Source organism: Sylvia atricapilla, chromosome 13 (genome assembly GCF_009819655.1).
Source record: "Sylvia atricapilla isolate bSylAtr1 chromosome 13, bSylAtr1.pri, whole genome shotgun sequence".
NCBI classification, from domain to species: Eukaryota; Metazoa; Chordata; class Aves; order Passeriformes; family Sylviidae; genus Sylvia; species Sylvia atricapilla.
In genome coordinates this window covers 16932503-16956943 of record NC_089152.1, presented here as the reverse complement: position 1 = coordinate 16956943, position 24441 = coordinate 16932503, and the positions used below count along the sequence as shown (strand labels likewise).

The 24441-nt window shown below is 48.1% G+C and overlaps 1 protein-coding gene across 2 annotated transcripts in view; it reads left to right on the top strand.

The window, feature by feature from the left end:
• Positions 1–4091: 4091 nt before the first annotated feature.
• Positions 4092–24441, top strand: part of ALPK3 (alpha kinase 3) — a 33469-nt gene continuing 13119 nt past the window's right edge. For both annotated transcript variants that reach the window (XM_066328602.1, XM_066328603.1), the window contains exons 1-4: positions 4092–4257; positions 14283–14321; positions 17486–17607; positions 24178–24295. In XM_066328602.1, the coding sequence (XP_066184699.1) occupies positions 4115–4257; positions 14283–14321; positions 17486–17607; positions 24178–24295 (422 nt within the window). In that variant the 5' untranslated portion in view covers positions 4092–4114. The remainder of the gene's footprint in view (positions 4258–14282; positions 14322–17485; positions 17608–24177; positions 24296–24441) is intronic.

Here is a 24441-nt window from a genome sequence, read left to right as displayed (position 1 = left end):
CCATGGGCCAGTTAGAGAGAAGGCTGTGAGAGACTCTCACTCTGCTCCTGAAATTTCTCTATCCTGTAGCTACGGGCTGACCAATGAAAAGTGAGGCCATCAGGGACATCACTTCCAGGGAGCAGCATGAAGGGGCACAAACAGGAGTATCAGGATGGCAGAGAGAAGCATTTGTGGCCGAGTGCTCATGGATCCCTGCCCTATGGAACCCAGGGCTGAGCTGTGCCATAGGGTCAGAGGGGCTGAGCAAGGCTGAAGGATGCACCTCTAACTGCTGCTCTTCTTTTATAACAGATAGGGAAGAAGGTGGTAGGAAAAAGCCAAACCCAACACAACTGGTGGATCAAGGAAAGACTTTCTCCCTCAAAGTCCTATTCTTTGTGCAGAATGGCATAGTTACTTACATTGCAAAGGCAGGAACACCTGCTACACCTTGTCCATTCAATCTGACCCAGAGCAATCTCTGCTCTAACAAGAGCTGGTCCTCTCCTTTCATGGATACAGGAAAGATGATGCAGACCATAGGACCTTCCTTTGTGCTCATTTCTCCAGCTGTCAGATCACACAGACCCTCCTTTTTCCTATTTTCTCTGGGATCAAGCTGGGCATTTAGAAATACACCCTTGCAGGTTGAAAACCTATAAATGATTGTAAGTGAAGGTTCTGGCTGAGTATGTGCCAGCAGCTCAGTGGCACAAGTATGCTGCAGAGTTACTATCTATGCAACACACATAGCTAATAAAAATGATCATTAAATTAACCCCAGCACTTTCCCATAGCTAAAGATGACACTTCTGGTTGATGCAGAATCTCTTCAAACAGCTGGAGGTTGCTGCGTTCCCTGTAGACTGCTTCTCATGGCTTGAGAGAAAGAATCCTCCTCCAAATAACTCCTCAGAAAGCCCATTATCCTCATCCTCTGTCAGAGCCCTGCCCTGGCTATCTGCTAATATTTGGGGAAGAACCAGAGGTAAGAGCTTGGTGGAGTCCAAGAAGAAGCCTGCCATTTTAAGAGAAGGAGGAACTTAAGGGTGCGGGATGGGAAAGGGAAAGGATAAATTGTGCGAGAGGAGTGAGAAAACATCTGTGACTGTGTGAGTCAGTGCTGGATTTGGAGGCAGAGGAAGAAAGCTTTGCTAACGAGGTCTGAAGCCTCGTTTCTGGCTGGCTCAGGCTCCAGCAGCTGAACACGTTTCCCCTGGAGCCAGGAGCAGAGGGCACTGTCACTCTCTGAGCAGACTGACGGGAGAGCAGATGCTGTGAGAGGAAGCTGTCTCAGCAGGCAACCAGCACAAGAACCATTCAGAGCTTGAAAGGGCAGAAAAAGAATATAACCCTTGTGCATCTGGGGGGAGGATCAAACACCACAGCAGGCTCTTTCTCGTCACATCTGAGCTAAACCTGCGCTCACCATCCAGGCTTCTCTCCACTGATGGGGTACAGTGCCGGACCAAGGCATGACCAGGGTGGGAAGGGAGCTCTGGGGGTCTCTGGTCCAGCCCCCCACTCTGAGCAGAATGTCAATCAGCTGCTCAGCACCCTGTCCCATCCACAGTCAACTGTGATTACAGAATGGAAACTGCCCACCTCTTGGTACTGTGGTACTGCATGATTCCCTTCGTAGGGCAAGTAATTTTCCTAATATCTAATCAGAACTTTCCTCCTTGCCATTTGTATTTTGGCCTCTCTTTCCATCACTCTGCATCTCTGAGTCTGTGCCCTCCTATGAGGTAGTGCAGAAATCAAGGAGGTCTCCATTTAGCTTTCCCTGAAACTCAAAACCCAGTTTCTCTCATCCTCTTCTCCTATGTCAGGTGTCTGAGCTCCTTCAATCTTTTTGGTGGCCTTCACTGGACTTGATCCAGCATATTAGTGTCTTTCCTGTATTTGGGAATCTGAAACCAGACACAGTTCCAGGCCTAAAGCAGAAACCTTCCTGTTCTGGACACTCTTCTTAGCTAGTCTGGGCTCTGTTCTATCAGATCAATATGCCAAGAGACTGGGCTCATGGTAAAATAATGTGTAATTCATATGCTGGGATTTCAGGTTTCTTGAAGTTGTGGGACCTGAAAGTCCTCTTTCTCCTTTCCAGAGAAAGGGGTGGGAGCAGGAGAATGCCAACTTGGGTCCTCCCAGCCCAGCATCTGCCTCCCACATTTGAGCAGCAGCCAGAGCAGAGCAGAGTGTGAGATCAGAGCACACACACACTGAATATTCTTATGCAGCTCAAACATTTCTTGAACTGAAGGTAATATCTTCATACTGCATAAACCTCAGGAGATTTTCTTTCCACAGATTTGTCCTGTGGATTTTATTAATCCCTGTTGACATTGAACAGCCACAGCCATGTGTGGGAGTAGCTTAAAGCCAAGGAGAGAGAGAAGGCATCTCCCTTTCACTTATTTTACCTCCTGCTAATTTGACTTGTTCTCCTTGTCCATCTCAGGTGTGTATACCTCAGTCATGGGCACCTCAGTAGTTTCTTCCAGCCCCCACACTTACCCTTCATGCAGCAGCCAGTCTGGACCTTGGCTTGTCCTTGCTGCCCTTCTCTGAGTTCTGCATTTGGGTTTTTGGGGCGTCTGCTGTTTTCTGTTTGAGATGGATTATTTCTAAGTGACATTAGCTCACACAGAGCCCACTGCTGCCTATTGAAAATGAATATTCTGATTTCCCCCATGGATCATGCTGTATTTGTTTTATGCCATTTCATCTGCCATTTCACTGCCTGGTGAAGGTGGGGCCTTCAGTCAGCCCTCTGGGACCACCCTTCTCCATATTTCCTAGGACCACTCCCAAATGTCTTAGGACATCCATCTCCTTTGCATTTGCCAAGATCAGGTATCCTCTCTGGTATCACAAATCCTGCAATTTACATGCCTGATAATGTGATCACCTGACCCTGTTGTGTCACCTGTAGGGGTGATGCACACACTCTGTGTGTCTGTGCATACCGCAGTGCCAGTCCTTATCCAAAGTCACATTCCAAATCACAGTATTTGCTGAGGAAAAGGAATCAGGAGTGTCCTGCACCAACTGATCCATCACCTGCCCTGCTGCCTGCTGCCACATCTGCTGCCTCTCCTGCCCAGGGAGAATCAGCTCTAAACATGTTGTATTTCCTGGAATAGAGCAATTTGCCATCATTTCCCTGCTCCTGCCATAATCACTGCAGCCATGGGCAGGCAGCTAATCCACAGTGAATCTGCTCCATCCATCATTCCAGTGCTGGAGGGATGCGGTGCCACCACTGACATGTCTGCAGTGCAGGATGCAACAACTTGACAGGCAAGAGAAAGGTAGAACAAGAAAATAATTCCATTTTATTACTCATTATATTTTCATTTGGTATTAAATCACCGCTAGTAATTGTTTGTGACGTGCATCCACCTTTTACATCTCTCTTTTGTGCTGTCTTTTTTATGGAGACTGAATAAATACCATCACAGACTTCCTCCTGGGCGTTCTGGAATAAAAACCAGGCTGCCAGGCTCCTGATGTGAGGATGTGACTGCCACGGCCACACTGAGTGGTGCAGCCAGCCAGGGTGGGAGCCTTGTGCCTGCAAGGAAGTGGGGGATGTCGTAGCTGATCCTAAGAAATCACAGAATCATGGAATAACCTGAGCTGGAAGGGATTCACAAGGACCATCGAGTCCAACTTCTGGCCCTGCACAGGACAGTCCAACAATCCGACCTTGTGCCTGAGAGCGTTGTCCACAAGCTCCTGGAGCTCTGGCAGCCTTGGGGCCGTGACCATTGCCTGGAGAGTGTGTTCAGTGCCCGACCATCCTCTGCGGAAGAAACTTTTCCCGATACCCAACGCAAACCTGACACAACTTCAATGCTGCACCGTCGGGTTCTGTCAGCAGTCACCAGACAGATCTCTGAGGTGTGAGAAACCCTCGGTGGCGGGGAGGTTGTTTTAAGGAAAAGCTCACTTCTCCCTCCAAAGCCGGGCTCGGGCGGGCAGCGATGGCAGGCGGCCCGGGGAGGCCGGGCAGCGGCCGCCGCGTCACGATTGACAGCGGCATGTGCGGAGCGCCTATAAACGGCGGCGGTGAGTGACAGGGCGGGCAGCGGCGGCCGCGGGGCAGGGCAGCCGCACTCCGGCCATGAGCTCGACCCGCAGGGCCCTCGCGGGCCTCTACGGGCGGGGAACGAGCCACATCGACGGGGCGGAGGAGGCCGAGAACGCGGCCTGGGCCTCGCGGCCGGACCGACGGAGTTATCTGCTGGGCATCCGGCCCCAGAACAGGTGAGCGCCGGCCCGGGGGAAGGCGCTGCTGTGGGTGCCGTGGCCGAGCTGGCCGCTGCCGTGGGTGCGGGTGACAGCGGGCGCGGGGCTCTCGGGGGACAGGCGGGGACACGCGGGGACAGGCGGGCCAGGCCGGGCCGGGCTGGGTGCAGCGGACAGGGCGGGCTGCCCTCACCCCAACCGTGAGGCTGCGCCGGCCTCAGAGGCCGCCCAGCTGGAAATGGTGTTGCCAACGGGCCTGGCCATCCCCGGGGAGCTCCCCCAGGGCAGAAACCAAGCGGTAGCTCGGGCTCTCCAGAGGAGCTGCTGGTCTACAACCAGTCCCGAGCCTCCTCAGAGAGAGCTGAGGGTGGAGCGGCTCTTGCCGGGCAGAGCCCGTCGGCATCGCACGTTGTGTGTGGCTGGGCGGGTGTGTGAAATGGTGGAATCGTGGAATAGAATCATGGAATATGCTATCCACAAGGATCATCGAGACCAGCCCCTGGCCCTGCACTGGACTCCCCGACAACCCCAGGCTGCACCTGAGCTGGTTGTCCAAACGCTGCTGGAGCTCTGGCAGCCTTGGGGCCATGACTGCTGCCCTGTGGAGTCTGTCCTGCTGACCCATCACCTTCTGAGGGAGGAACCCTTCCTTAATATCCAATAATGTAATCTATTTTAACCCCCCTTGTACAGCTTCATGCTGGTCTCTCAAGTCCTATTGCTGGTTACCAGAGACCAGAGATGGATCGGTGCTGCCTCTCCTCTTCCCCCCATGAGAAAGCTGCAGACCTGAATCCAAGCTGCCCTTATGAAATCCTGACTAAACAAGAGTGTCTCCAGTTAAACCCAGGGAACAGCACTGACCTTCCTGCCTTCATTGTGGTGAAGTGGCTCACAGACAGAGCGAGAGGCCCACTGGGCTTTGTGTAGGGTGCCTTATCTTATTGCCAAAAAGGCATTTCTACTCTGTAGATAGGGGCTGGGCAGCAATGAGATCAGCATTCCTGGGTCAGGAATGCCTCCAGCACAGGGTCTGGGGTAGGAATAAGGCTTTGTTCGCAGGGAGAAAGTATGATAAACATGCTGTTAGCTGAGCCTGTCTGAGGTTAGCAAACACAAAATTACTCGGTGGTGTGCCAGCAGTGCCCAAGGTGTCAGTGATTGTATGAGGCATTCAAAAAAGCCTTGAAATTGCTTTGAATTCACTGGGAATGCTCTTCAGTCTATAAGCTCTCCAAATGAATGTGCCTCTTCCTTGCTGATGGTTTATAAATAATCCATTTCCAGCGTGTCAAGCGCTGATGCCTCAAGGAGTCAGACATTCATAAAAATAAATGCAGGACCAAAAGAAATGAAAAAGTGCTGTTTGGAAGGCAGGTGTTAAAACTGGGGCAACACTAAAGTGAAGTTGCCTGAATTCAGTTCCTTTGTGGTGGTATCATGTCGTGCTGGGGAATGAGCTAATGGCAGACTGGCTGCACACTGTGACATCTTCAGCACCATCAAATCCCCATACAGGGTCCTCAGTCTGTGGGCTCTGATCGTACCGTGAACTGGAAATCTCTTACTGGAGCCCAGTGATTCCATTCTGCAGATTACAAGCAGAGAGAGGCTTTAATGAAGAAAATGTTGAGGTGCTTGAGTTGCCTACAGCTTTTTATTTTCCCTGACTATGCTCAAATTGCAGCTTTAATCAGTTTAACCGTAAAGGAGGGTTCATCTATCCTGCAAGTAATACCTTCAGTGTTCCCAGCTGGATTCCCAAAGTTTCCTCCGTTGGGGAAGGCATGGAGCAATGTGGCACCCATGGAGGCAGTGCACCTGGTGTCTTCTGGCTGCACCACCACTTGGGGCAGTGGCTCAGGCATGGTGAATCTGGCCCATGGCTGCAGAGCTCTGAGCCCTGAACCTCTTGAACTTGTCAACCTAATTCTGCCATGGCTGCACCTCAGTTTCTGTCTGTGGGTGCTCAATGCTGGCAAAGGGACTCTGTGCTGCCCCACTAAATCAGCAGCATGTTCCATTTCCACAAATTCTCCAATCATTTTTCCAACCACTTATGTACATGATTGTCAAAGCCTGCAGCAAGGCAATTTCATTTTGTCTCTTAACTCCACTCTCTGCCCCTTCTGTTGTAAGAAGCAGCGACTAAATGATCGCTAAATGGCAAAATTGACCTTGCCCTGAGCTCGTGGCAGCTTCTAGGTTCCCCAATGAGTTAGGGAGGAGACATTAAAAAGTCTGGTTCCCTGCAGAGCCCTACAAGTGCTGAAGACTTGAACCAGGATTTTTAGAAATTGTTGTCTAAGATGCAGGGCAGACACAACTTGAATGAAGTGGGGCTTTTTGTGTTGTAATTAAATAATGTATCATAACAATTCTGGAAAGCAAGTGAGTGGAATGGTGTAGCAAGGAGACTTTCCAAAAGCAATTATGACTTTAATTAAATCCAGGAACATCTGGAGAGCTTGCCTGGGAGAACTTGAAAAGCACAATGGGCAACATGCAGAACAGCAGATAACACTGAACAGCTCTCTTTAACACAGAATGAGTTTGGATTTGCTGAGTTTGAAGCTAACAAAGGCAGTGCGACAAGTGATGCAGATACAGGATTATTTTCAGAGGCTACTGTAGTGGTTAGAAAACTAAAATGGATATTCTAATCCATAGAAACTGTGCTTTTTTCAGGTTTCTCTGTTTCTGTCTTTATATATATAGAGTATATTTAACTGAAATATTTGCCTGTTCACTTCACTCTCACTACTTCTTAAAGCAGTAGAAAGTGTAGTAACATGGTAGAGATAAACAAAGACGTGGAGAGATCTTTAAGAAAAGAAGCTGAGGTTGGAAATATCTGCTTCTGGGGTGACTTATGAACACATTCTGCTGGTTCCCAGCACAGGAATGGAGCTGTTGGAACTAGTCTAGAGGAGGAACCAAAATTGTCAGAGGGATGGAGCATCTCTGCTATGAGAAAGGGCTGTAATTGTTCATCCTGGAGAATTTTTTGGGTAACCTTGTCACAGCACTGCTGGTCTGTAGCTGGACAGACACGTTTAGCAATAATAGAAAATCTAATTCAGCTAAGCCTAGCTTGTTCTAGAAAACAAGTAAATAAATGAGTGATTAATGATAGGATGGATTTGAACTCAAACAGGGACCCTAAATAATTCTATTTAATCCTGAATGCAGACATATCACTGGCTAGAGAGCTGGGTGGTGCTGAGACCCTGACTAACCAGTTGTCCAAGCTTGGGAATTTTGAACTTTCTATAAAAGGAGGCAGGCAAATAAATCTTTGCTGTTTGTCTCATGATCATCGGTGAGTCCAGTCATGAATCTGTCTCTAACCTACAACCATAACGTAGTATAACTCAATTGTGGCCTTCCAGAACCTGAAGGCAGCCAAAAGAAGGATGGAGAGAGACTCTTACAAGCACCTGGAGTGACGGGACGAGGGAGAATGGATTCAAACTGCCAGAGGGCAGGGTTAGTTGGGCTATTAGGATAAAATTTTTCCCTGTGAGGGTGGTGAGGCCCTTACATGGGTTACCCAGAGAAGCTGTGCCTGCCCCATCCCTGGAAGTGTTCCAGGCCAGGTTGGATGGGCTTTGGAGCAACCTGGGCTAGGTGGAGGTGTCCCTGCCCATGGCAGGTGATAGAGCAAGATGAGCTATAAGGTCCCATACAACACAGACCATTCTGTGATCCGGTGTTGAGGGCAGTTTGGATGGTCTTCCTTGGTGTCCCTAATCCTGTTGGAGGAAAGGGGTGTTATGTAAATTGAAGGACATGAATTAGGTAATCAGAACATGAGTTTTCTGTGTTTTAACCTGTAGAATTTTCTAGAGGTGGTACTAAGGGGGGCAGAAGAATAGAGGTGTTGAAAATGGCCATAGAACATCATCCTTTTATTAAACAGATTATTCAGGGTATTTACTCTTCCAAGTGCCCTTGGGAACTAGGCTTTTGTAAAGATTTTCCCTGTGAGCAAATAGCTCAGTTTCTTTCTTTTGCTGGTCTTGTAACATACCTGATACTGGACAATGTGAGGAGCAGCTTATGGCCACAGTGAGTTGCCCTCTGCTCTGTCTGCTGATAAGATTTTTTTTTTTTTTTAACAAACCTGTTATGTCTCAAAGCACTTGACTATAATTATTTCACGAAGTGAGAGGAAGAGCTGTCCATCCTGTCCAGGGTGTGCCTTAGCTGCATTCATGGGGCACAACTCTCAAGACATCTTTTTAAGTGTCCTTGTGAGAACTAGTGAGTCTGGAGAGTGTATTGTGCAGAGAGATGCAGTTTTGTGTAAAACCTTCATCTGAGTGCTAGGCAAACCTCTCTGCTGGAAGTGATCTGCACCTCTTACCTCATGCAGGTGTCTGCTCCTCAGTCTCATTAGAGCATTGCTTCCTTGCCTGAATCTCTTTCTACTGTCATAGCTGTATCATGTACAGATATTTATAGAGTGTAGCGACATTGCCTCTGATCTTTTCTTGGATAACTGTGCTCAGGGTGGCAGTTGAGCTCAGGAGAGGGCCTTGCCACCTGGCTCTTCTGGCTGGAAACCATTCCCAATCTTGTCCCTCTTGCTTTGCACATAATATCAAATGAAGGGGAAAGATCTGTTGCTATAATAAAGTGTGCTGGAAGCTGAGGAGCACTTGGTTCCTGAAAAGCAGGTTTAGTTCAGTCAAGTTCCCTCTGTAGCAGCTGGGTGGGCACCTGTAATGTCCAACGGGGTTTTGCTTTTGGCGAGGAGTGGTGTAACCCCCTGGTCAGATGCCAGCTGAGGCACCTGAGAGCCTCAGTCAGTTTGATTTGTGGCATGGAAACATCCCAAACTCTGGAAGGGGGGACAGCCAGTACCCACTGGAAAGGCAAAGCTAAAGGCATCAATGACTCATCTCCACACCCCGTGACCTGTAGGACAGAGGTGTCTGTTTCCCATTGCTGTGACAACCTGCACAGGGGTGTCTGGTTTGAGGGGGGCTCCTCTGCAGTTGTGCATTCTGAATAACAATCCTCAACAATTCCAAAGGGAGATTTTTTGGCTCCCTTCTGTAGCCTCCTGTACAAATGTCCGTATCCCCTAGAAAGCCAAGTGGAGCTGTGTGTGTAGGCTGGGGAGCTGATGCCCTTCTAGGCCACTATTAAGGTTTGGACTATATCATATGTGAGAACTGGGCTCTTCTCACAAAACCTCATAAAAGGGGATGTTTCCCAGGCCAGGGATACCATTGTGTGGAGGGGAGAGTGTGGTCATCACCAAACAAGGCACCTCTCATGCCACAGCAGAGGTGGTTCCCAGGAGATGGAGTTAAAACCTACTCTACCCTTGCTCTCTTTCAATGAGGGGAGGAAGATCTTGAGTGGATGACACACTGACTGAGTCTCACACTTCACAGCATCACCTGGTCCAAGAAGAGGAACATGGAAGAGCTGTTACACGCAATTTTATTTTCATTTTTTTCTTTTCTCTGCAGAGTGAGCTGCCAGGAGGATGTCACCTTTCCTGGGTATCTTGTTGTCCAATATTTACTTTGCCTTTTTTTTGCCATTTCTCATTCCTTGGTGTGTTTCTAAGTTTAATTTGGGCCATAGAGGCAGCAATAATTCAGTTAAAATACACAAATCTGAGCCATCTTCAGAGAGCATTACAGAGGCTGATGCAGGAATGTGTAACTTAATTTATTGTTTTCTACCTTATCTGTTAATGAAATCTATCCTGAATTGCTACACACAAGTCCATGTTCATCTCAGCAAAAAGTAAATTACCTGCAGAAAAAACTGCCACATTTCTGCATCTCTGACATCGATTCGGTCTGTGACCTTGACAAGCAAAGACTCAATACATCTGTTTTCCAGTCAGTGAAATAACAATGTGTCTTGTACAGCAACACAGCACTCAGAGCTGCTTTATCACTGGCCTGCTGATAGCTCCTGCCATGGTATATGAACACCAGCACACTCATTCTGTGTGTGCAGGGAGTGCTTGATAAGGAGCAGGACACATGGCAGGAAAGCAGCTGTGAGCACAGCCATGCCTGCATGAAAGCCTCAGTATTTGCTTTTAAATGTTTAAAAGGGTTCACTGCTGACAGCTGAGGCAGGATTCCGAGTGGCTTGTATTTGTCTCGAGTAGTATTAACCTTGAAGGCAGGCAAGTTCATAGGAAACCTTACACTTGGAAGTCTTCATGTGCAAAACTTGCCCAATAATGCCATGGATCAGAGAGCCAGCAAGGGGAATGTCTGTAGGAAAGTGCCAGTCCCTCTGTCCAGCTCCCGGGATAGACAGGCTGCCCAGTTTGGCTTTCCATGGGCTTCCCGAGGAGCTTTGGTGCAATGCTGATTCCCTCAAAACATAACCTGAGCATGTCAACTTTGCTGTCACAGACACATTTTGCTACTTTTTTCCTTCACTGGACAGCTTGTGTGGGTCAATTTTCATGCTCTGAAAGAGCACTGAAAAATATTGATCACTGCTACAGCTCAAGCAGCTCAAGTCCAGGTGCTTGTCCATATGAGGATGGAGCCACTGTTAAGCCTATTTCAGGGTCTCCTGGGCTCTTGTTCCCTTCAATGTGAGGAATGAACTGGAAGGAGAAAGATTTCTTTATCTCAGTGATAAGAAATACCAAAACAGAGTAATTTCATGGGTGATTGCATGAGAGGGTTAAAAAAGGTGCCAGACTAAAAATCTATGTTTTTCAAGCAGTTAACTTTTTAGTGCTAGTGGATGCCAGCCCAGACCATCAACTTGAGTGGTTAAAAAAGGTGAGTGGTGTTGACAGTTCTGCCTTCTGCCCTTGCAAGACTGAAATTTGCCAAGTGCATGAAAAACGAGGAAGGCTGTCTTCACTTCCAAAGAAAATTATGAGTAGTTGAAGGGCTAAAACCTTTAAGAAGATGATAAATGGCCAAAGGAGTTTGAAAGCATATGATAAAATGAAATTTAATGAAGAACTGAGACTGATAGAAGGGATATGGTGGAGAGGTATAATGCTACGGTCCAGCACTTAAGAACAGTTCTAGTATTTTCAGAACTAGCTTATAAAAAGCTGAGCTTCTCTTCATTAATGAGAGGTGCCTGAGGAGGCTTCATCCCACTGGTGCTGGATATGCCTGGAGCAGACCTTTTTGAAGTGCACTTCTCCAATAGAAGGAAGGGTTATACTTGAGGCCTTGATTCCCTGCTTTAGATGTGTTCCTCAGGATAACATAAGCATTTGACTTTATCCAGTAACCATAATGGCCCCAAGCTTGCTCAGGGGAGACACATCCACTGCTCATGCTGCATTTCATTAGCAGAGCCCTGTGCTGTGTGTGCTCATAAGTCCCTGGGGAGCCTGGGCCACAGACAGCCCAGTCCCAGAGAGGATCAGACCAGGCACACTGCAGCATCTGATGCCCTGCTCAGGAGCCCCATGTTTCCAGCAGGGTAGATTGGGTTCTGATGTAGTTGTGCTGTCACAGCTCTGCATGGATATGCTGGAACGTAATTGAAGTGAAGCGCCAGCTGCCTGCAGGCAGGGCTGTGCTGGCTGCAGGATCCACAATTTGATTGTGCTCTCTGGGGCTTAAATCTCTAGTCTGAAAAGCAAATTTAGCATATTGAGGTTAAACTTCAATTAATGCATGATGGCCTTTTTCTTCTGATAATATCAAGAGACCCTCAAGAGACCCTCAGTTCAGTGTTCAGCACTATCTCAGAATGTGCAGTGAATAAAGCCCATGTTGTCTTAATACTGGGGATTAAAAAAAAAAGCACTGTCAGTGCTTACTGTTTGATCACATCCATGAGCACAATGGGTTCATGGCACAAGCAGCCTTTGTTCTGACTCTTGCTATTTTCTTTATGTCCGAGCCAAGACACATCCCTGTCAGTCTTATGCAAGAAATCATGATTAAAACACAATACTGCCTGCACTAGTATTCTAGCTAGCAAGGATTTGGGGGACTCTCCTTTAAGAAGGTCTTTAGTATTCCCTGGAGGGTAAAAAGCTGTTTTACCTTTGCAGTGATAAGCAAAATGTTTTGAGATGAGTTAAACCTATGAGTTGTGTTTCCAGACAGACGGAGGTGCCTGGGGGCAGCCCAGAGCACAGTGATACAGCTGCCCCTGGGATCACTTGGGGTGGTTGTGCTTGGGAGGAGGGTGGGTGGAGGAACCTGGATCCCTAGGAGGTCAGGACACGGTGAGAGCAGCACGAGGTGCAATTTGAGCTGTAGAAGCTCTGAGGATGTCTGTGAGTGTTGAGGACAAGGTGAGGTGCTGGTCAGTAAGGGAGGTAGTGCAGAGTTGTGCCTGTCAGTGCCAGAAAGGGTATGGAGCTCACAGGGATGCTGCAAGAGGTGGAAGGATGCAGCTCCTCTGTCTGACTTCTCCCATGGACCAGCACAACACATGAAAGATGGATCAGGTGAGTGGCTGATCCTCAGCCTGTGAGCATTTGATTTTCCCATCTGGATTACACCCAACCTGCACATCCTTTGGCTGCCTGACCAGCAGTTGGCACTGGGAATGGACTGGGATTGTGTGGCTGGGGGTGGAGAGGTGAAGCTGCTGCCAAAAGGCCAAGTGCCACCCGTGTTTGTTGGTTAAAGCTGCTCCTGAGCAACAGTCCAGAACTTCTGCTGTCTGTGCTCTCCCTGAAGGAGAAGAGTCAGTGAGCCCTTCAGGTTTTTCTTCTCAAAGGAAATATGCAATTATTTGTGTAAAGTGTCAGGACTTCAAGCTGAACTACTTTTTTTCTTTGTGTTCACATGGAGGTTCTGCCTCCACAGGTGGAATGTACAGTTGGCAGGAGCAGTTTTCAGAGTCTCTCTGTGATCATTTTTAGGGCACGACTTGGAGTCCTGCTGACTTTCACATGACTGGGACTCAAACATTTGGGTAGGAGACCTGAAGAGGTGCACCTTCAGGTGGCCTTCCATGTGTTTCTTTCTGCTGTCTTCTATAGCATCATCCTAGAGGACTGAAGTTTGGGGGTTCACTGGTCTTCAGAACAGAGGCTGAGAAGGTTTGATCTCTCTGCACATAGGGATGTGGCACATCTGGCTTGGTACATCCCAGAGGGGGTGCTCATGCTGCAGTCATTTCCAAGGCTGTGTGGTGAGGTTGTTGCATAGGCGTAGCATGTACCTCAGTGCCATTAAATCACTGAGCTTACATGCTGCTGACTAGCTTGTGCTTGTTAGTTTTAGACTTTTATTGCCATGTGGGTGAGCTCAAGGCTTGAGGAACTGTTCCTGACTGCTGCAGGTCAATGCACAGAGGTTGTTTCCTGCAGCCTGCAAGGGGCTGCTGCCACAGTCCTGCAATGTGGCTCTTTGGCTAGGACATGAGTCCCTGAAGACACTCCTTTGGGAGGGCTGGTGACCACTGGTAAGTAGCACATCAAGATGTCTTGTGCAGGACTTGTGTGTTTGATTTTGTTCCCTAAGTTGGTTAATGCTGCTACGTTTTCCCACAAAGAAAGCAAAATGTGTAGGTTCATGTAAAGTCTACTTCCGTTATTTTATTTTAATGTTTTGCCAGACCTTAGTGATTTGATTGGCAAGCTGGAAAGCAATGTGATCAGAGAGTTTTCAGCTTCTCCCAGGAGCTGTCCTTGGAAGCACAGAGGGCACCCAGCTCAGGCCACCTGCTTGCCAGCAGAGAATTGAGCTGGTCTCATCCGTACTCCCGCCTGCGTTTAACCGGACGTCTCCTGTGGTGGAGTTGCCTGCTTTAAGCACAATGCTGAGGATGGTGCATGGAAGGCTCAAGGTGCTGCTTCTTGGAAACCTACTTGAATAAATGTCCTGACACTGATTCTGTGCGGTTAACGACCATTTCATTTTTACAGCCTTTGATTTCAATTGACAATGTGGCTTGCTCGTCCTGGCAGGCAGCCTAAGGCAGCTGTACCTTCTTTTAATAGGAACTCTGACCTCTGCAAAATGACTCATCATTAATATGTCTCTGTAACGGTTTGTTTATTTCAGCTCCTTTCCGTGCTTCTCTCTCTAATGGTTTTTATGCTGTTTTTTGCTTAGCTTATCAAGCAGCAGATTCTCTCCCTCCAGTTTAGGAAGGTAAAACTACATTGCATTAAACTGCTCTGACCAAACACTTTTCTGAATCTGTCTGCACATGATTAACCTGTAATGCTTTGGTACTAATTAATTAATCAGTCGAGAGCCCTGAAGTGATCTAACAGCCTCATTCTGCGTGATTTGATCCCTAATACTTGCTTGAACTGCAGAAAGAAAAGTGAATGTTCATCATAATTCCTGTATTAAGGTGCAGGAAATATTCCTCTTTCTTAGCTGAAGGATGGGTGATCAGCTACTTCTTTATATTAAAGTGAGACTTCCATACAGAGACATTAAAAATTGGATGTGACTGCCCTGAGACATGCAGAGAAAAAAAATTCTTCCCCCTGCCATTGTTGTGAGGATCCTCATTCACTTGGACTTTGCCCCAAAGTGCACTTGTACAGCTGTACTTTGCCTTTGGCAAAAGAACACATTTGGAAATCAGTTGGTATTTCTGGTTTGCTGGAGTGGCAGGTAGAAGGACTGTGGAGGGAAAGGCCTCTCCAGAACACTTCTATAGCTCTGGGACTTCTAACCAAAAAGTCAGAAAAAGAAAATCATGACTAGAGGAGTACATTTCTCAAATCTCCTTTTCCAGCAGGCTTTTGTATGGAAATCCCTCTTTAATTGAAAAGGCTACTGAATTGCCAGGGGTCTATTCTAGGCTCCAGGGCTTTTTCTGCCCCAAAGATGCAGCTCCAGGAAGGCCCAAAGAAAAAGTGGCTAATGCTTTTGTGTCCAGTTCCTCGAATACTCTGAATTACTGGTTTAGAAAGCAATTTGAATTGGACAAGCCTCCTTGCAGCTGGAGTAGTCAGCTGAGAGCCCCACAGTGCCAGAGCCTTCAAATCCTTCTTCAAAACCAACACAATGGTTTCTTTGAAAGACTCAACAGACCTTCCAGGCTTCTTGCCAAGTGTCATCGGGCAAGTCTCTGATTCATCTGCCAAGACTGTGGAGCCCCCAGCTTCTGACCACAGCTGCTTTCCAAAGCCATTCAGTAGCCTTTGCTGGATGTATTTCACCTTGTTGTGGGATTTGCACTGAGTGGACCAGACTTATTCCTGGTGCTGCCTGCTGGTGCCGGTGGCATGGTGCTGGGATTAAACTGGGTCCCAAGAGCCACTATGTGTGTGTGCATCACTTGATTATAAGATGCTGATCCGGTTGCCCACCTGCTGAGGTATGAAGTGTTGGTTGATGCTTGGGAAATTCCTTCATGTGGATCTGAAAGGCATTTACTGGTATGGGACAGGGGATCTGTATCGAAGGGAGCAACAAAACCCTACCAGTAACTGCCTTGTACTGGATTGTCTGCCTTGCTCCGTTGAAATGGGCATTTTTTCCTGGGACTGGAATTTGGAAAGGTTGCTCTGGTTTGAAACATCTTTTGACTTCCACAGCCCTTTCCTGGCCCCACAGTTAAGTGAAGAGTTGCTTGCCAGGGCCAGTGTCCTAGTAACCAATGACTTCCACAGAAAAGAGTCTGAGCTGTGGAACATGTTATTTTTATACCATCCCACACATGTGTTTGGAACAGACCATGCTTGTAACCCTCATTCAGTGGATGAATCAGGTTTGCAACATCCTGAGTTTCCCCTGTCCTGATGCTCATACAACACGAGGTGCCTGGGAGTTGGGTGAGGTTCCTGCTGAGTCCCAGTGAGTTGTTACTCAGGGATTCATCTCCCTGCATCTCTTATGAACCCATTCTAACAGAAGGCAGAGGGAAAATAATGACATTGCAGTCTCCAGGTAAGTTTACAGGCAGTTGCTGTGGCTGTAGCTCTCCTGACACCTTCAACCACGTGTGCTTAGTCCCTGTCAGTGCACCTTCCCTTTCTGGGTCATGCTAAATGTGAGTTTTTTGGTTTGCCCTGAACCAGTTTGCTTCTTAGCAGGTGGAGCATTAGTGGCAGCAGCACCAGCATCCTGCCTGCAAGCTGAGGCTGCTTGTGAGGCTGGGGTCCTCATCATGGGACCCTCACCACACACTGAGCCCTTCTGCTCATGGTGGAGCTGTGTCAGGAGTGGTTTGGGCATTTGTTCCACCCCTTGCATGTTTCTGGAAGCTGATCACTTGTTTAAGGAATGTCTTTCACTGCTGAAAATTATATAAATAGAGCTGCCAGCTACCAGTCCTCTTGCAATGTTAGCTGCTTCTCCCAACGTCTTTGCACTTGAGACCTTGGGATCTGCTTTCCTATTGTAAATATGTAGAGTTTTAATTGCAGAGGGAAAAACTAATTCAGAAGCTCTTCCCTTTCAAGAGCCTCAGCATTACCTGAATGAAAACCCTATTTGGAATTGAATAATTTCCCTTTATTTAAGAAAGCCTAGATTTTCTGGGACCTCTCTCAGTGGTGCTGCAGCAAGGTTGGCAATGCTGGATGAATATAGTGATCTATTGCACTCATTGAACAGTGCTGAAATACCTGGAGAATCAATGGTCTGCTTTTGATCATTATAGATGGCACTGTTAGGTTGGTTCTGCCTATTTGGGTGTCCCAGCACAAACTTCAGGGTCAGAGCCTGAACCTCTGGAGTAGGGAGTGTGTGCCTACCTGCAGCAGTAAGGTGTTAAACAGGGAACTCCTTCCCAGCTAATTCCTGGGTTCAGAAACCTAGCCAGACTTAGGTCTTCCTCAGTGAGCTGTTCCACAGCTGTTCTAGGAGGGCTTCTGTGTTCAGGAGACACATTCAATTCACACTTGGCCTGAAATGACACGAATTCTTCACAAATAAAAGAAAATCCCAGTGAACAGAACAACTCTTGAAACAATTATGGTTCAGAACTGGGAATTGACTTTGTTAGGCAGAGCTCTAAGCTTGCTGGCTGGCCAAAGAGATGTTTTGGTATAATCAAGAGCTAAAATGGGTCGTCATTTGTCTGATGGGTCAACATTCATTGCCCTGATAGCCATAAGGGCCAAGACAAAGGGAATGGCTCCCAAATGTCACTTTAAATTGACAGTCATCTTCAGAGGGAGAAATCAGTCAAATGCCCTGACAATGGATTGGACTTGTCAGCAAGTGCAGGGATGATGGGAGGGAAGAGGGCATGGACAACGAGAACACAGGCTGCTGAGGTGAGACACAAGGTGGACCCTTTGATTTTTCTGGTGCTTTTATCTCTAAGAAATGCTTCTTGAATCTTCCAGGAGCACCTTCTGCGCAATCATTTCTCAGCTGACGGAGGAAACACAGCCACTATTTGAAACCACTATCAAATCCCGTGCTGTGTCCGAGGACTCTGATGCTAAATTCACGTGCATAGTGACAGGTAACAGTGTCTTCAGTGAATAACCTAGTCCTGCCTCACCTGCTGGACTTGTGCCAGTTAAGCTCTGCAGCAAGTGATAACAAGGATAACAAGCCCACTGTTGGTAGAATGCCAAACAAAGGTTCAGCAATTGCATGGTAATTTTAGCTTCAATTTAAGGGAGGTGGGAAACACGAGAGTGTAAAGAGGCAAAGGCGTAAGCTAACATCTCAAACAAGGCAGATGAAAGCCCAGAAAATGGGGTATGCTGGTTACTGCTTGGACCAGCTACATTTTATTGTCCTAATCTCTGCTTCTCTAATCCTGTACTCCATAACTCAGGAAGATGCAGTTTTGAAGACAAAGGCTGTCATGTTTTAACCGACACTGCTGGCTGTAGGTGGTTAGAGCACAGCTACATTTGTATCAGTGATAAACTTCTGTGTCTGTCAACATCTGAAATAAAAACTGGTTGCTGCCCAGTGAGCTAAAATCTCCTATTGGGCAGGAAGGGGTTAAGTCAAGAAGAGGAGGAGGAGGAGGAGGAGGGAGAGGCCAAAAAAGAGGGCTGGTGCTAAGGCATTGTGGAATGGCAGCACATTGGTGTAGAAGCAAGTAGCTCCTTTGCTGATGGAAGTTTGTTTAAATAAGGAAACTCTAAAACCTCTTCTCCCGATGTACTTATTAACAGCTCCATGATTCTTTCTGACTTCACTAGTATTAATTACTCCAAGAGGTTACTCAGTGAGAGACATGAAACAAGTTTGTAAGTTTTGGAAGAAGAGTATATCCAGTGAGCCTCCTAGGCACAAGGACCAAAGCTTTCCTAAGGAAATCTGGTTTGCTGTTAGAAACAGGCTGGAAATAAGGAAACACAGTCTTGGTCCTTCTGAGAACTTCCAGCTATGAATTCTTGGCTTTTCTCTTATGGATTCCCTTGTTCTGAAGGCTGACCTTCTGAACTTGCAGGAGTACAACTGATGTATTGATTTTATTGAGGCTTAACTTCAGCAGACCCCTTCTTGGTGCTTCTAGAGCCAAAGGGGGCTGCTAGGAGATGCCTCCAAACCACTTCATTTGGGGAGTCATGAGAAGGACTCTTCCCAATTTCAGTTTTCTGAAAGCAAAAGCTTGATATATTGTGCAGTACCATGGAACGCGCCATTCTGCAAGTGTCAGAGATGAGGAAATTTTTAGGTATGTTGGGAAATCCAGGGTAAAAGTCCTGGCTTCTCTCACTGGCTTAAATCTTCACCAGCTGCACCTTTGAGGTTGATGGTTCCTTCTAACAAATTCCATCACTTTTTGGTGTGTTGCACCAGGCAGACTTGACCTGATACTGGCCTCATTTCCTGCTCAAGTGAAAGAAATTGTCAATGGGTCTCTTTCAGCATGTGTCACGATGTTTTTGTGCTTAGTAAACTAGGTTGGAGGATGTTTCTATGCACTTAGAAATTTTCATGAAAATGTTTTGAAAATCATCCTTGGACCACCTTTGCCAGATGGGCATCTCCTGTATGTGGTCCTATGGACTGCTTTAGGAGCTCGAGATCTCTTTGGGAGAGAGAGGCAGGAGGTGGAAAGCATACTCCAACTGCAGAGTCTGGTTGGTAGGTCAGGTATCTTGCCCTGCCATGATGTTTGTGTTCAACTGGGAGGCGTTGCTGGGAGCAAGGAAACAGCAGTGATATCCCTGGCCAGTGACCAGAGTGGAACCAGTTCAGTCCCAGCACTGTGGCTGGAGTCCAGGGACACTTTGATGGAGGCAAAGGGCAGACAGTCACCTGCTCCTGTTTTGACGGTCAAGCCACAAATATGGATACTTGACCTACAATAGCATCTTACTATTTATTTTTTCCTACTTCTTGACCAATAATGAGAGTTACAGGCTAGTCCCATATCTGGGAATACTTGGACTAGGACTTGCTGGGCCTGTCTAGGAGCACAGAAAGATGCAAGTGTTTGAAGAACCAATGTCCAGAATGTGGTGAGTGGTGTAGGCAAGGCAAAAGCAGGTCAGGCAGAGGCAGATTTCTGTGTGTGGAGGCACAGACCTTCCTTTCCTCCTGATGCCTGGTTTAGCCTGCTGCTGATATCCCTGCTATGTCTGATTTGATTTTTTTGGGTCAAATCCTGCATCAGTTATGAGATGTTTTCTTTTTTCAGACAAAATTAGTTTCATCCTTTGTTCTCTTGATGTGAAAAAGGAAACAAGACCATTTCCATTTACCGTGCAGCTTTATCCCACATCTCTGCACCAAGTGCTTTCCATGGTTAGTTTGTCTGGAGTTCAGGGTCTCAAGGGTCATGAATACTGGGCTTCTCTCTTCAGAGTGGCCCTTCATGGAGGTGCTGCCATAAGGATTTTTCAGATTTTTGGTCGCTTCTGTGTAGCATTGCCTGGGAAGGAGAGATGTCAGATGATGACCTGGGTCTCTGGCTGCTTGTTAGAGGATGAGTCCAGCCAGGACAGGTGGTAGCTGGATCCAGCCAAGACCACTGTATGTCAGCACCAGCCCACTGTTGTACAGCTGCCTCTTCAGTGCTGTTTCAGCCCTCCTTAGCCAAGTTCAACCCCTCTGATCTGGCCTCACAAATCATCATCTCAGTAGCTTGATCCCATCACTGCCTCCATGGTTTCGTTGCACAATACAGAGGGGAAAGGGCTCTGCCCATGGCTTGGGGAAGGGAGTTGGGGTAGAGTGAGTAGATGGTCACATGCTTAGTGTGTGATTTTTAATCAGGTTAAAGGAGTTCCACTTGCTGCATTTGTGGTGACCCTCTGAGGGAAATGTTTGAAGGATGAAACTGAAATGCTTGGATGAAGAATGGAGACATGCAGGGGCTGTGAGGGGGTTTGGGGATGGCATAGTGACTACAAGAGCGGAGAGTAGGCTGCTGGGAGATGAGGAGGTTTGGCTTGGGGGTGGAGAACAAGGGAAGGATGGTGAATGAGCACTGCTCACAGTGGCATGGGGAGCTACTGCTCTTAGTATCTGTCCCTCCTGTCAGCATTGCTAGAAGCTTCCTTGTCCTTGCGTGCTGGGGGGTGTTTAAATCTGTGAAGCAAGAAAGGTAACATCTTACCATGAACTGTATTCCCAAGACTGCTGAAGCCACAGCTCCATGCAGCTTGTGTAGAGCAGAAACTGGATATTTAATTGTTCTAAACCCTTAGCACCTTCCCAAGTTTCAGAAGCCTGACTCTTCCTCCTTCCCTGCCGCCAAAAAAAAAAAAAAAAAAAAAAAAAAAAAAAAAAAAAAAAAAAAAAAGAGAGAAAGTGACTTGAAACAGGGTCTTTCTGGGTGATTTTAGATAGATATATTCAGAACTGTTTTGGATAAATATTTTAAGAACTGTTTTGGTTACAGTCACCAAGCTTTGAAGACTTCTGAGATTTTGACAGTTTTCAGAAAAAGAATATTTTATCTAAACTTGGCAATCTCCATGAAAAAAAAAATTCCTTGCTCTGAAAAGTCTCCAGGATCCTGTGGTGGCTGGCCATCACATTGGAGCAATGCTGCTGGAAGACACACTTCCTGAAGATGTGGAGTGGATGCCTGCCCTCTTCCCAGGAGCACCTGGCACCACTCTGTCTGCAGCTGCGGGGCTCTGCCTGGGGGCTGCAGGGGCCCAGCAGCTGCAAATCCCTCTCTGCACCAGCTGCACGGGGGGGCTGCAGCAGTGGCAGGTCTCAGAGGGGTGAGTGCAGGTCCATGAGTGGCTGCTCAGGGTGTCTCATGCTGAGGGTGGGCATCTGGTGCCTGCGGCATGGCAGAGCCCACAGATTGAACCCTCAGTTCCACCTCATCCCACTGGACAAGCCGCGGATGCTGTGCCTGCAGGGGCTGTGCCATGCCAGGAATGATGCCTGACGACTCCTCAGCTCCACCCCAGAACAGGAAAATTTATTCACTCAGCAGCCCAAAGACGGATGTCAGCAGCATCAGCAGCAGCTCCCCTCCCTGAAAAAGGGAGACTCATCCCTACACAGGCATCTTTCCATCCGCTGCTTGGCTCTGATTACAGCCCCTGGGAAGGGATGGATGGTATTTGGACAGGCAGCTGGGGGCACTGTACCTGCGTGGGAGGTGGGAAGCCTTTCAGCATCCGCCTGCCGGCTGACTTCCAGCCAGCACTTCCCTGCAGCCCTCTTTGGCTGCAGGCTGGGGCTTCAGTGTGAGCTGGTCCTGGTGCTGGGCTAGCAGGGCCATAGCTCCTCAGAGGGAGCAGGCAGCCTCAAGGACACAAGTGCTACAGGTCAAAAGGGAGTTTTAGCTTAGCAGGAGGAAAAGCCTTTCCTTGAGACACTGCATAGCTGTGGAAATTGCAGCTCTTTCCGGCAGATGTCAGCTGGGAATGGAAATCAGCTGTGGAGGCCACGGGGTTGGGTGGGGACGGGACATCACAGGGCTTCTCGGAAACTATCCGCTGACACTTCCCAGAATGAAGGGCTGTGATTGCTGTTTCGGAGGGTGTCAGGAACATCTACCTGCCAGCTCCCTGCACGATGGACTGTGGGGGCCTTCTGAAGGTCTTGCTTGCAGAACAGCCTTTGGGAAGGTTTGGATTGCCCTGGGCAGTGTGAGCTTGTGTATGGAAATTGTTTTGTTCATCATCTCTGGAGCAGAAAGAATTCACCACAGGCTCATTCGGCCCAGGCTCCTGCTGCCAGTAGTTAATATTTTATGAAAAATATAAGCAGCAGCATCAATCCCTGATGATCCCATCACTGGAATGCTCTCATGGCTTTCTCCAGTTCCCAGTTCAGGGCTCATTTTCTTCAGCCACAGGTACCTGAGGGCTTTGCATGTCTCTGGAAACTGGTTGGGGGGGGGGGGGTCTGAACAGCAGCAAGGAACAGGCTGTGACAAGAGTGGGGCAGAGGGGGAGGACAGAGAGCCTTGCAGGAAGGGTGTTGGGTGAAAGTCATGGCTTGGTTTCCTGTAGAAGAGGAGAAATGAGGCACTGCCCATCAGAAAGCCAAAGCTGCTGATGGCAGCAATGGGAGGGGATTGAGGCAGCAAAGCATGTGGGAGATGTGCTGACAGTGAGGGTGGAGAGGTGGGATGGTGGGGCAGTGCAAGAGACCTTAGAGAGGGAGGAAGAACAGAGTAAAATCCAGTCTGTGAGATGTCTGGGCTATGCGTGTGGATGCTTCTCATAGAGGAGAAGAGGAAAGAAAAGGTGCTGAGACTTATCTTCCCAGGCCTGTCTGGTCCCAGTGGGCTAAATCCCTTGAGGAGCCAGTGGACACTGAGGAGCCACCACAAGCAAGGGATGGGGACAGGGGAGTCAAAGCAGTACAGGAGGAGATTTGGCATATTCTGCTTTTCTGGGCAAAGGCATATTGGATTGGCCAAAACCTGTGTTAATTCCTGCTGATGAGTCTCTGCTTCTGGACTCTCAGTCCTGCTCTAGGACCTTCCTGAGAGCAGGAGTAAACTGGGATCAGGCATTGCTATGGGCTGACAACATCTTTGGCTGGTGCATGGAGGACATTTGAGGTCCTGGTTAGCCTTGAAACCTGGGAAGTATCCAGAGAGCACCTTGTCCCTGCTTTCTCATTACTCCAGAGCCGCTGGGTTGAGACACTTTGGATATTTCTGGAAAGCCTTCATCAGCCCGATGCCTGGGATGTTCATGGGAGCTGACTCTTTCCAGATTCTAGGGTGCTGTGGGTGATCCTTGGGGTCTGGTGGAGTTGAGGAGCATGCTGGACTCCTTGCTTTGGTCCCTGCAGGGATGTTTGCAGCAGATAAGCTCCTGAGCAATTGACTGAGGCATGATTTGATTATTGAAACTTTCATCCCATGTCCTGGGGGTTGGCTTGGCTGGGTGGTGAGCCCTGAGTGAAGTACAGGAACCTCTGCTGGCTGCTGGCTTGAGCAGTCTTTGCATGAAAACAGCACTTAATGTGAACTAGAGCTGCTGTCAGTGAGCAGTGAAGGCTGTGGCTAGCACTGGTCCATGTGGGACTCACGTGCTGATCCAACACCTCTTCTAGTGGTGGAGAACATGGCTGCATGCCCAGCCTGCCAGCCAGCCAGTCACACACATCATGATGTCATTCTACTGAAAAGGCAGGTGACATCTGTTGTCAAGTGACATTTGTAGGACACTGAGCTGACTGTGATGCAATCAAAGTTGTTTCTGTTCAGTGGAAAGTTTCAGATCAGCTTACAGGCTGTGACACTGTGCAAAATGCTGAGAGCTCCATGGAGGGGCGAACGCCTGTTCTCCAGCCGTAGCCTTGGCCTCATCAAAACATCCCTCTTCACATAAAAGTGGTGGCATGCTCACCTTCTCCCAGCCAATGTTACAGGAGAAGAGCGTGTGATCCACTCCCCTCTGTTCAGGAATGAAGTGCTGGGATTTTTTTATCAAAAATAGCCCTATTCCTAGGAGTGATAAAAGTCTGAGATAAGCCCATTAAGTTTCCCCTGTTTCTGTTGTGCCATTTAGGAATGTGGTGAGCCCAGAATAGCATCTGTCCTGGTGTGCCAAATTGTTTTGCTGCTGATACCATGCTGTCTGTGCTCCTGTAAGGAATGTTTCACTCTCTGATGTACCTTCCATGTCCTCCCCAGGGTATCCACAGCCAGAGGTGACGTGGTACAAGGATGATGAGGAGATGGATCGCTATTGTGGCTTACCCAAGTATGAGATATTCCGTCATGGAAACCGCCACACCCTGCAGCTCTACAAGTGAGTACAGGAGCTGGAGAGTGCCTGAGTTTGGTGATGGGAGCTCTGAGTGTGTTCTCAGTGACTGGATAAGCTGTCAATGGTGATGTCCTCCCCAACACTTGGCTCCCCTGGCCCTTCCCCTCCCGCTGTGGCTCCTCAGTCAC